This window comes from Haliotis rubra, unplaced genomic scaffold, assembly GCF_003918875.1.
Source record: "Haliotis rubra isolate DU_JTF1 unplaced genomic scaffold, ASM391887v1 Scf318, whole genome shotgun sequence".
In the NCBI taxonomy this organism is placed as follows: domain Eukaryota; kingdom Metazoa; phylum Mollusca; class Gastropoda; order Lepetellida; family Haliotidae; genus Haliotis; species Haliotis rubra.
In genome coordinates, this window is record NW_025766989.1 from 1,156,389 (window position 1) to 1,169,150 (window position 12,762).

A 12,762-nucleotide genomic window follows, 5' to 3' on the forward strand; every position below is an offset into this window, starting at 1 on the left:
AAGGTTTTAAATGATTCAATAGATGGATCACTTTTCGTGGATGATTTTTATATTTTTTGTCGCGGTAAAAATATGCATACTGTTGAACGGCAACTGCAGTTGGATCAAGCTACCCTCCTTCACCTCTTTAGATCACTGGTCCGCTCGAAGCTTGATTATGGCTCCATCGTATATGGTGGAGCCTGCAAAAGCAACTTAAAACTATTAGATTCTGTCCACCACCAAGGTCTCAGACTTTGTCTTGGGTCCTTTAGAACCTCTCCTGTTGACAGTCTCTACGTCGAGGCAGATGAACCATCTCTTACCCAACGGCGTATACAATTTTCATTACAATATATTACCAAACTATATTCTAACGAGTCTAATCCTGCATTTCTTTGTGTCTTTACTCCTCTTTATGGGGATTTGTACAACAAGAAATCTTCTCTTGTTCCGCCTCATTGGCTCAGGATTAAGCCATTCATTATTGCTGCCGGCATTAAGCTGGTTAATATCTCTCCTTCCCGTCTTCTTTCTTCTCCTCCTTGGCAATTAGTTAGGCCACAAGTCGACCTAGCCTTAACTTCTTCTTAAAAGAAGAGGGACACCCAAGTAGGTATAAATATATCACATGAAATAAAGCCCTAAATCGGTTACACTTACTTGGGCTGTCAGTTAGGACATGCTTGACAGTGATTTTTTCATCACAAGGGATGCAAAAAGGAGGATCTTCACCTTTTAACAAATATTCATGAGTATACCTTGTGTGACCAATGCGACATCGTCGGATGATGACCATATACAATGGAACCGTAATCAAGTCTTGATCGGACCAGTGATCTATATAAGTGAAGAAGGGTAGCTTAAATCCCCTCCCCACTTTGAATTAATAACAACTTTCAATAAGTCGAGTGCCTTCAGGCATTTACTTTTCAAGATTTGATATGTGGAAGAAAAGTTAAATGGGAGTCGAAAATTAGTCCCAAGAACTTGGCCTCCTTGACAACTTTGATGGGAGTGCCATTTAAAAATAGTTCCGGGTCCTTATGCGGCTTATATTTTCTACAGAAGTGTAGGTAGTGTCATATGCTTTTTCAAGATAAAAAAAGATAGACACAGCGTGTTGTTTATTAATTATAGCGTTTTTAACAAATGATTCCAAACGCATTAAGTGATCGACAGTACTTCTGTCTTTACGGAAACCACATTGTATATCTGTTATTAGGTTATTTGTTTCCAAGTACCAAACAAGTCAATTATTTATCATGCGTTCCATGGTTTTGCAAACACAGCTAGTTAGTGAAATAGGGCGATAACTGGACGGATCTGTATGATCACGTCCAGGTTTAGGTATTGGTACTACTATAGCGTCACGCCATGAGGGAGGAAATTTACCTGATGTCCAAATATCATCAAAAATATTTAAAAGAGTTTCTAGACAAGATTCTGGTTAGTGCTTCAGGACCTGATAATGTATGTTATCAGCATCTGTAGCAGTATCGTGAGCTTGTTCAAGAGCCGTATGGAGCTCATGAATAGAAAATAGTTCATTATAGTCTTCCCCATTATCTGAATTGAAATTGATAGGTTTCTTTTCTTGTTGTTTTTGATATTGCTGGAATTTAGGCACATAATTAGAAGAGGAAGAATGTTTAGGAAGAGTTTCAACAGGTTTATTCGCAATATCTGTAAGTAATTGATTTCCATGTTTAAGATGATGGACACTAGATTTAGACACTACCTTTAATTGTCTGTATCATGCTCCACACTTTAGACATGGGCGTTCGGGAATTTATTTTGGATACATAATTTTTCCAAGATTGGCGTCTATTCTGTTTAAAGGTACGCCGCGCTTTAGCATTTAAAAATTAAAATTTATTTAAATTATGAACCATAGGGTGGCGACGAAAATAATGTTCCTAGCTTGTTTGCATTCTAATCGTAGTATTTTTGTCATTTTAATGTATGGCTAAATGGCTGAAGGGATTGGTGTAAATCCAGCTAGGGTCCATGCAGGTAGCAAAGGTACTGTAAGTCCCCATGGACCCTGGCATTGTGATCTACCTTCAGTTGTTTGCGAGTAATAGCCTGTTTATATATTGCGTTATTGTGTATAGTGATATATTTTTGTGATAGCGTGCTAGTTTTAAATTAAGAGCTGTGATATTCTAGTAGTTTTACTGTCCTTCGCTGACAGATTTTTATGTTCCCAATTTATTGTTTGTTATATTGATATAAATTAAATTGTTCTCGTCACGATATGGCTGAAATATTGCCGATCTGACGTTAAATATTAACTCACTCACTTGTTTGCATTCATCCTTGAACCAAGATTTTCGAATATGTGGAATTGCAGAGGATTTTGGTATTCACTCATCAGCTATGATGTTCAGTGCATCAGTAAAACATTTGGCGGCATCAGGAACGCCAATAAAAAGTTCAGGTTTAAGTTTTGCAGCACATAGTGTTTCATACAGAGCCTAGTTAGCCTTTTTAAAATTCCGCCTTGATGATGGAGGAACATCAGATGGAGTTACAGGTTTTAGTATAGTAGGAAAATGGTCACTTCCACAGAGGTCATCGTGGACTGACCACTCGAATTCATTCAGTAGTTCTGAATTTGTAACTGTCAAGAGCAGAATATGTTCCTGTACCAGGCTGTAAATAAGTGTTGGAACCATCATTACAAATACATAAATCATTATCTGAACAAAACTCCTCCAGTAGTCTACCTTTAGCGTTTGTAGTTACACCCCCTCAGAGTGGATTGTGTCCATTTAAATCTCCCATGATAATACATGGTATTGGCAGTTGGTCATATAAAGCTTGAATATCGTTTTTTTTCAAACGTTGATGATGGAGAGATATATAAAGAAAATAATGTAAAGACAACGTTTAAAGTAAGTCGCACTGCAACAGCCTGCAGATTAGTAGTAAGTAAAATAGGGCTATGGATAATGTTCCAATGGATCTTCCAATGGCTCTGTCACCAGGAGGTGAAAAACAATGATATGCATTTGAAAACACGGTGCAGGTATGCACGGGACCAGGTTAGACTTGTTCAGTGGTTCAAAGGAAAACCAACAAGGTCAGGTACCATTAACTTTGTATTCTGGTGAAGGGTACAACAGAGGCATGCACCACATGGGTGCCGCCATATTGGATCCTAAAAGTTGGAATGATGCAAAATGTAGGTTGAAACGGAATTGGCATGCTAAAACGAAATAAGATTCATAGATAAAGTAAATGACCATTTTGGTCTTAAAAGGACTTTGTAACAGCCGCCCCAAAATTTAAGCATTAAATTTGAAATAAGAAAAGTCCTTAGAACGTTCTGGAATAGTTCCTAGGAATTGAAATAGTAATTCAAGTGTCATTTGGGTCCACTGGACATTCTGGCAGAGGGACGAGTTTGGCCACAGCCCTCGTATAGTCCTTGTTCTTAACAGTTACTGTGGCCGTCCGAACATGACCATCTTGTCCTGGGTGAGTTTGGGTCACACGTCCCACTGGCCACTGGGCACGGATTGACTGATTGTCAACAATCATGACGACATCTCCTTCCTGGATGTTGACTCTTGGTTTCTGCCATTTGCTCCGTAGCTGCATGTCGGGCAGATAGGATTTTATGAAGTGGGTCCAGAAGTCCGCTAGGACCTGGCTGTGCCTCCATCTCTTCTGGCTTAGGAGTTGGTCCGCAGGATACACAACCTGAGGTAAAGATGTGTCATGCCGCCCCATTAGGAGAATGTTGGGTGTGATTGGGTCCAAATCTCTAGCATCTGATGACACGTAGGAAAGTGGCTTCGAGTTGAGAATGCCTTCGACTTCGCACAAGACAGTGCGCAAGGTTGCTTCGGTAACAGTCTGTTGACCAAGTGACACTCTGAGGCCATGTTTGACTGATCTGATCTCCCTCTCCCACACGCCTCCATGATGGGGTGCACTTGGAGGGTTGAACACAAATTCTACCCTTTGGTTGACAAGGTAGTGACGTAGTTCTGGTTCCATTTCAGACCATGCGTCCTGTAACTCTGATTTAGCACCTTTGAAGTTGGTGCCCTGGTCTGACAAGAGTTCATGAGGTTTACCCCTTCGGGGGATACAAAGCGTCGGAACGCCATGAGGAAAGCATCTGAATCCATAGACTCAAGGAGGTCTAGGTGCACTGCTCGGGTAGTCATACACTTAAAAATCAATCCCCATCGTTTCTCCAAACGACGTCCTATCTTCACCTGCATCGGGCCAAAACAGTCTACTCCAGTTGAGTAAAAGGCTGGTTTGAAGAGTCGGAGACGGGCCGGTGGTAGGTCGGCCATCTTCTGAGTTGCAGGGATGGAACGCCACTTCTGGCAGGTAGCACACTTACGTTGATGTCGTCGTATGGCCTCTCTGCCACGGAGGACCCAGAATCTGCGTCGGATCTCGGCAAAGAGATTTTCCGGACCGTAATGCAAGAGTTTCTCGTCATGATCTCTGATAATCAGTTTGGTGATCTCGTGGCTTGGATCAAGAACTATGGGATTCTTAATATTCGAATCCAGGGATTCAGCTCGACGGAGTCTGCCGCCTACACGGATCAAGTCAAGTTCTGGATCGTATTCAGGATCAAGTTGAATCAGTCGACTATTGTGTGGTAATTGCTTACCAGACTTGAGGCAATCAAAGTCCTTTGAGAAGCACTGTTGTTGTACTTGGCGGTACAGATAGTTCTCAGTTTGCTCAACATGTTCAGGAGTCAGTGTTTTAGTTTCCTCTTTAGGGGCCGCCCCGTCAAGGGCTTCATTTACATCGGAGATGAATACTTCCTAAGATTCATACTGTGTTGGGTCAGGCAAAGTGGGTGTCTTTGTCACAATCGTTGACAACATGGCAGATTTCCTAAGTTCTGCTGGCTCGTCACTGCCTGTTGATGGAGATTCAGGCCATTCATCTGCTGACTGTCGGAGGAAGGCAGGTCCATTTCTCCATCTGGATTCTTCAACAAGGTCTTTGACACTCAGGCCTCGAGTGATATCATCAGCTGGGTTTTGCTGTGTGTTCACATACCTCCAGCAATGTGTGTCGGTGAGGTTCTGAATTTCAGCTACTCTGGCTCCAACAAATACCTTGTATCTGCAAGATTCAGACTGCAACCATGTGAGCACAGTAGTAGAGTCACTCCATAGATAAGTAGCTTGGATTGGTAGCGTTATTTCACACTGCAACAGGTCTGCTAACTGAGCACCTGTCAGAGCTGCACACAGCTCTAGCCGTGGTATGGTTAACTGTCTCTTCGGTGCAACCTTGGATCTCGACATCACGAAGCTGACATGAACCCTTCCATGTCGATCTTCTGAGCGCAAATAGGCGACTGATCCATATACCCTTTCGGATGCGTCACAGAAGATGTGTAATTGTGTAGTTGAATCGTCTGGATCAAACCCTTGAGGAATATAGCACCTTGGTAAAGTAATCAGAGGGATGAGTCCCAGCTCACTTTCCCAAGCAAGCCACCTGTCACGAAGTTGCCCATTTTCAATGGAATCGTTCCAGTTTCTCTTTGACTTCCATAAGTCTTGTACTACGACCTTGGCTTGTCCAATGAACGGTGACAGATACCCGATGGGGTCATATTGGCTTGCTAGCACTTTGTATACCATTCTCATGGTTAAATTGGGGTAGTCTACATTTCTGTGTTTGTAGGTAAGTTCATCTGACTGACAGTCCCAGCGTAAGCCCAAAGTCGGTTCTCTAGGTTCACCCTGTCCAAAGTTGAGCCACAGGTCTGCAGCCTCAGACCTCGCTTCAGCAGGGAGATTGGCGACAACCTCAGGAACATTACTTGCCCACTGTCTTATGTTGAATCCACCGTCTGTGAGCACATTTCGCATCTTGGTGACAAGCTGCTTTGCCTGAGTTTGGTTCTCGAAACTGTCCAAACAGTTATCTACATAGAAGGATTCACTCACTGATTTGAACACTTCCTCATTGCCTGTCTGGTTTTCAGCTGCATGTTTCAACAGTGCATAGCTTGCGCAACAGGGGGAGCAGGTAGTACCAAAGGGCAGAACTTGCCATTCATACACGTCTGGTGGACGATCGCATTGCATGTCTCGCCACAGGAAACGAAGCAAGGGTCGATCAGGTGGAAGCAGTCTGATTTGGTGGAACATAGCTTTGATGTCGGCAGTTACTGCCACTGCATGCTGTCGGAACCGGAGAAGCACTCCTAGAAGTGATGATCCAATGGTAGGGCCTGCTAACAAGTGATTGTTAAGATTTTTAGATTCAAACTCGAATGAACAATTGAACACAAGGCGATGTTTTCCGTTATGTTCAACCACATGGTGAGGGATGTACCAGGACTCTTTCGAATCTCTTATGTCGTCATCAGTGAGTTTTTCACAAATCCAGATTCATCAAGCTTCGAATAGCCTCATTGTGCGTTCTGGCCATATCAGAATTGTCCTTTAGTCGTCGTTCAGTACGCTTCAGAGTTGGGAGAACAGCTTCCACCCTGGCATTGAAACGGGTACCATCATGAGAGCGTAAGAGTGGGGTTGCGTAGTGACTTCACGCCATCCACCTCAATTCTTGTGGTCTGAGAATCTAGTATTTCCAGTGCCATCTTGTCCTGTTTGGAGCGAATGACCTGTTTACTCGTAAAGGGAAGAGTGTCCAATTGCCAAAGTCTCTCCACACAGTGAGATGGCGAGAGATCAGCTGGTCGAGTCTGGTTCAGCAGACAAGTGTTCCTCTTCGACTGCCATAGCATCATCGACGGACCTTGGACAGTCCAGCCAAGGTTGGTGTGGACACCACTAGGAGCATCTGAATTACCAAAGCGTACTGGCTCTATAGGCAAGATCAGCTTTGAGTTGTCGGATCCTATCAGAATACTTGGCACTGCTCCATTTATCTTTGGTAGAGGAAGGTTTTCCAGATGAGTCCAGTGCTGCTGCATATTCTCTATGGGATATGTGTACTCTGACATGCATAGATTGTCTGCGGTGAAGGCATTGTCGATGTCAAACCTATTGGCTGGCTGGTCTGCTGACGAAATCTGGAGTTTCACAGATTGTCCACTACAGTGCACTGATTCTTATTGTTGTAAGGAGAATGGAATCCTGCTTCCCAGTGAGTTGAAGCTGCTGAGCCGTTGATTTCAATATCATGGTTCGCATAGATCCATCATCAAGAATTGCGTACGTCGATACTGTGCTGCAGGGACCATGTAGGATTACTGGCACAATCTTTAACATAATGAGTGCAGGATGTGATGGTTGATCCATGTAGTAAACTTTGGATGATGTCTGCTGAAGGGCATCATGTAAGACTGTTAGATGCAACTGCTTACAAATGTGACATGGCTTTCTCAAGGTGCATTCCCTTTCTTTGTGGTTTCGGCCACACCTGCTGCATCTGTTTTGACCCAGCCACTTGGAAATCTCACTTAATGACAGCTTCTTGAATTCAGGACACCCATTCAGGAAGTGGTCCCCACTAATACAATATGGGCAAAATGGCTTAGCTCTATTCACAGATGAAGTCTTGGCCTCCCTGATCAGGAATAAAGCTGTTGGATTAGGTTGTCTATTGCCCAACCGAGGCGGTGGAGGCTTCCGATGCTCTCTTGGGGTCTCCGGCTTGTAGACTGTGGCAGCCTGGCTGGCAATGCGCATGGCACGTGATTTGGTCTGTAACCAGTCGGCTAAGTGACATAACGTATATGTCTGGTCACTGTCTGATCGAAGGATTGAGTCTTTGATACAGTGCTCTACAAAGCTGTCTCTGTAACTTGGTGGCAATTTTCCAAGTAATCTGTCGACATGCGAACCACATTTAAGCTCAGATCCATTTCCACTTTCCACTGACTTCAGCATTCCTACTAAAGAACGTACGGAGAGAGCAAAACTGTCAAATGCATCGAGATCCCCGTACCTCAGTACAGGTGTTCCCATAAGGGCTCCTAATTCACTCTGAACAAGCTGTCGTGGCTGTCCATATCTCTCCTTCAATGCTTGGAGTGAGGTTGTGAAGGGCCTCTCGTCGTGCATGAATGCTGAAGCTAGTCTCTTAGGGGGACCTCCAAGCCTGTCCAGTAAAATTTGATATTTGTGTTGCTCGGTCAAGCCTGGATGGACGCTTACCAGATTATCCAGGGCTATCTTCAGTAGGGCAAAATCCCTTTCCTTTCCACTATTGAAGTTAGGTAGGTTTGGCCTTGGAATGAATAGTTGAGACATGGCTGGTGTCACTTGTGGGTTGACAGGGTGGAAGTCATAGGGAATTGGATTAACATTCACAGTGTCACTCAAGGTTGAATTAGAGTTTATCAAATTCTGCCTGTGGGTTTCATAATGTGGATCAGCACAGTTTGGTTGTGAGTAACATGGTTGATAAGGGTAGTTGTGTATTCTTGGTGATGCTTGGTCAGTAAAGTTTGCAAACGATGTCTGGGCTGACATGGCTGCTGGTATGCTTGATGGCATCAAGACATGAGTGTCGATCGCATCAGGACCTGGTGTCCCAGAGGACATCATGATGGGAGAGTGGACCACACCGGGAGACATCATGACTGGTGTATGGACAGCACTGGAAGCTGGTATACTGGAGGATATCTGGACGGAAGAGTGAACAGCGCTGGGAGCTGGTACACTGGAGGATGTCTGGACGGAAGTGTGGACAGCACTGGGAGCTGGTACACTGGAGGGTGTCTGGACGGAAGTGTGGACAGCACTGGGAACTGGTACACTGGAGGGTGTCTGGACACCAGTGTGGACAGCACTGGGAGCTAGTACACTGGAGGATGTCTGGACGGAAGTGTGGACAGCACTGGGAGCTGGTACACTGGAGGATGTCTGGACGGAAGTGTGGACAGCACTGGGAGCTGGTACACTGGAGGGTGTCTGGACGGAAGTGTGGACAGCACTGGGAGCTGGTACACTGGAGGGTGTCTGGACGGAAGTGTGGACAGCACTGGGAGCTGGTACACTGGAGGGTGTCTGGACGGAAGTGTGGACAGCACTGGGAGCTAGTACACTGGAGGATGTCTGGACGGAAGTGTGGACAGCATTTGGAGATGGCACAGTGGTGCTCATCACAACAGGGGAATCTTCATTTATCATACAGTCAATGAAACTTGCCTCTTTTAATCCGGCTTCAGCTTCCCGAATTCGCCTTAAGTGGGTGATCTTAGTTCCTAGTCGCTCTCGTTCTCGTTGGGCTTCGCGTTCTATCTCATGAGCCCTCCTCTGCGTCTTTAGAATTTCCATTTCAGCCTCCTCCTGTGCCTTTCGTGCTATGTCGTCACATCTTGTTAATTCCTCCTGTGTGAGGATATCCTCCTCAAATCTTCTTTGCAATTCCTCTAGTTTGGATAATTTCTTTAGTTTTTCTAACCTTGCAGTTTGCTTGTCTGACAGCTGTGAGGTCACAGATCTTATTGATCCTTGGGAAGTTCTGCTACATACAGAGCTGTGGTCAGATATTGTGGATTTTGAATTTTCTGATTTCTTATTTCTTCCACTTCTATTCACTGATTTCGATGACTCTACTGACTTTCTGCTTCTTTGAGTCACAGATTTGTTTGCTTCTGTTACAGCAACTTCCTTATCAACATCCATAGGGGGGTTTGATAACACATAGTCCTCCCTGAGGTGCAAGGGTAGTTTACTTTCCCTCTGTGACTGTCTTACCGGTGCTATTGGATCTTGAGAGGTGTGCTCCTTTGATGCCATTTTCCACTTTATATCCGCCTCGCGGGACCATGAAAACACGGTGCAGGTATGCACGGGACCAGGTTAGACTTGTTCAGTGGTTCAAAGGAAAACCAACAAGGTCAGGTACCATTAACTTTGTATTCTGGTGAAGGGTACAACAGAGGCATGCACCACATGGGTGCCGCCATATTGGATCCTAAAAGTTGGAATGATGCAAAATGTAGGTTGAAACGGAATTGGCATGCTAAAACGAAATAAGATTCATAGATAAAGTAAATGACCATTTTGGTCTTAAAAGGACTTTGTAACAGCATTGAAGGAACGCAGGACAAAAGCATCTGTCTGTTTTAAATAGGTCTCCTGCAGACAGAACGCTGATGGTGTTAAATCCTGGACTAAAAGCTGCAATTCATTGAAATTAGTCCTTAATACTCTGCAGTTCCACTGTATAATAGTATTCTGATAACCTATCTTTTGGGTGGATTTATTGAGGATCTACCCCGCACTTTTTTGGTGGGCGACAAGCTGTGTACCCTACTAATCTGGGTTTTTAAGTTTGGCTTTAACAGGACCTTGTTGAGACTTTGTTGACGACTGAGAAGATGGTTCATGATCGGGGGATGTCCCTGATTGTATTTGAGATGTACCAGGAAGTGATTCTCCTGTTTGAGTAGATATAGCGGGAGAAAAAAGTTTAGGAGTATCTGTTTTTACCCAAGTTAAGTTTGTCTGACAACTTGCAGACATTTTAGTTACTCTAGCGGTTTTAGTTGCCTCAGCGGTTGGCAATGGAAGCATAGCTTTCTGTCTGTTCTGAACTTTGGACTATTTTCTTTGCATCTGCAAACTAATGTTTTGTGTGAATTTTATTTAATTGATTGCCATTTGCTGTTCCCAAATGGGGCAGTCTTTAGAGTCAGATGGGTGAGTCCCAGCACAGTTGGAGCATGTTTTGACATTACTGTGACAATCTTCTGTTGTGTGTGTATTTTCACCACAGTGAGCACACACAACAGACATGTGCAAGTATTTACGCCGTGGCCAAACTTTTGACATTTGAAGCACCTAAGAGGGTTTGGAATGTATGTCTCAACATTAAGGTTACAATAACCTGCCTTCAGTGATTTTGGTGCATTAGGTAGAGAAAAGGAAAACAGATACGTGTTGGTTTTTAATGGTTGTGTCGTTTTAACGGGTTGAGAAGCGTTTAACAGAGAGTAAACCCTGATCTATCATCTCGGAGACGATATCTAATTCCGACATGTCAGCCAGCAATCGCTCACGATCTCTAACAATTCCCTTGCTCGAATTAAGGGTCTTCATGAGCCGTGACGGTGACAGGAATGCCGACAAAAGTTTCGGTGTTCAATAGGTTGGTTGACTGTTGTCTTTTGCCACACTCGATCAACAGCGCACCAGAACGTAATCTTTTAATGTTCTTCACATCGCCGGCAATACCTTGGATACCCTTAGACACAGCAAAGGGGTTCAATTTTAATGGTGTCATATCTTTTGTCTCTCAGTGACAACAAAACGTGGCCACTAATCAGTTGGTTTGGGCAGTCTGAGTTCGTTGTCAACAGGGTCATTGTCAAGAGGACGTTTGTTTTGTTTTTTGGGGGGTTTCATACGCCATGGTTTGGTGTTTAGATTTCATCATCCGAGCTCCCCACCCCCCATCAAGGTTGTAAAGAAGGCCAAGTTCTTGGGACTAATCTTTGACTCTCATTTGACGTTCATACCACGTATAAACTAACAGTTCTTAAAATAATAATAAACACCCTAAACATAAACAATATATACTACCCATCAAAAGTTTAGACTCACTAGTGTGAATGTAGCCACTTACTTGTCCACTGTTCTAAACTAGCTTTTTGCAAAATATTCCATACTGTTTAAAGGTACTGTTTAGTTATGAACTGGTGTATTGTAAAACATATTCGTAACATTGAAAAGATTATTGTCATGAGTTCAGTAAATGATTAAAATCTGTGAAAATTGGCGAATTCTTAACAAAACTTTACACCAAAACGCATCTGTTCACATGCACGACATTTGCTCATGCCTTTCGCAATTTGAAGCATCATCCGTGTGCAATTCATCTGCATAAGGTTTTCAGTTGGTTCCCCCAAGTTGGTGGAGAAATTCATCTTCGATGTAACCACATACATATACATAACATATAGTGAGTGCTTTAAGTGAGTCTAAACTTTTGATGGGTAGTATATATATAATCTTGTTCATGCCTTCAGGCTATTAAAAACCTATCCAGTAAACATCGTCTTTTAACGGAAACAGTTGGATTGTATAATGATGTTGCTACTGGCCAATACGACATCGTCCACTGTTGGTTACCCAGCCATGTTGGCATTACTGGAACCCCTGTGGCTGATTTTGCTGTTAAGGCATCACTTAACAAATCTGTGACACAACTTCTTATCTCATACTCTGATTATAAAGCCGTAATTAGATCATATATCCGAGATTTATTGCAAAATAAGTGGGACACCCAAATAGGTATCAATAAATTACATGAAATAAAACCCTATATCCGTTACACCGCCTTGGGTTGTCAGTCGAGAAGAGAAAAAACAGCTGAAGAGAAGGTGTAAATGCAGTTAGGGTCCATGCAGGAAACAAATGTACTGTAAGTTCACATGGTTCCTATTATGGTGATCTACCTTCAGCTGTTGGCAAGCTATGGCCTGTTTATATTTTGCATCGTCGTTTATAGTTACACTTTTAGATTCATATCTGTGATATTCTGGTTTTTTTTACTGTCCTTCGTTTACAGGACAGACCTTTTATTATTTATATGTTTTATGGTGTATTTAGAACTTGTTTTAGTCACGATATGGCTGAAATATTGCCGATGTGACTGTAAGTATTTACTCACTAACTGATTTTATCAATAATGTGGGTGTCAAGTTTCTAAGTTTGTTAAGTATAGTAATCAACAATCACGACACTGTTCCACAATGACTGACTGACTGACTGAGTTTAGTTTTACGCCGCTTTTAGCAATATTCCAGCAACATCACGGCGGGGAACACCAGAAATGGGCTTAGTTCCACAATGA

The 12,762-nt window shown here is 43.2% G+C and overlaps 2 protein-coding genes across 2 annotated transcripts; both read right to left on the reverse strand.

Moving 5' to 3' along the window:
- Nucleotides 1–3,345: 3,345 nt before the first annotated feature.
- On the reverse strand, nucleotides 3,346–3,990 carry LOC124283603. Its single transcript, XM_046719593.1, has one exon. The coding sequence runs from the start codon at nucleotides 3,988–3,990 to the stop codon at nucleotides 3,346–3,348; it is 645 nt and encodes a 214-aa protein (XP_046575549.1).
- A 797-nt stretch (nucleotides 3,991–4,787) lies between these two features.
- LOC124283604 lies at nucleotides 4,788–6,071 on the reverse strand. The gene has a single exon (XM_046719594.1). It carries the CDS (start codon nucleotides 6,069–6,071, stop codon nucleotides 4,788–4,790), a length of 1,284 nt encoding a protein of 427 aa, XP_046575550.1.
- Nucleotides 6,072–12,762: the final 6,691 nt, after the last annotated feature.

Bases quoted from the DNA above. Each gene is read 5' to 3' on its own strand.
- LOC124283603 (XM_046719593.1), bottom strand. From the start codon at position 3,990: ATGGAACCAGAACTACGTCACTACCTTGTCAACCAAAGGGTAGAATTT.
- LOC124283604 (XM_046719594.1), bottom strand. From the start codon at position 6,071: ATGCAATGCGATCGTCCACCAGACGTGTATGAATGGCAAGTTCTGCCC.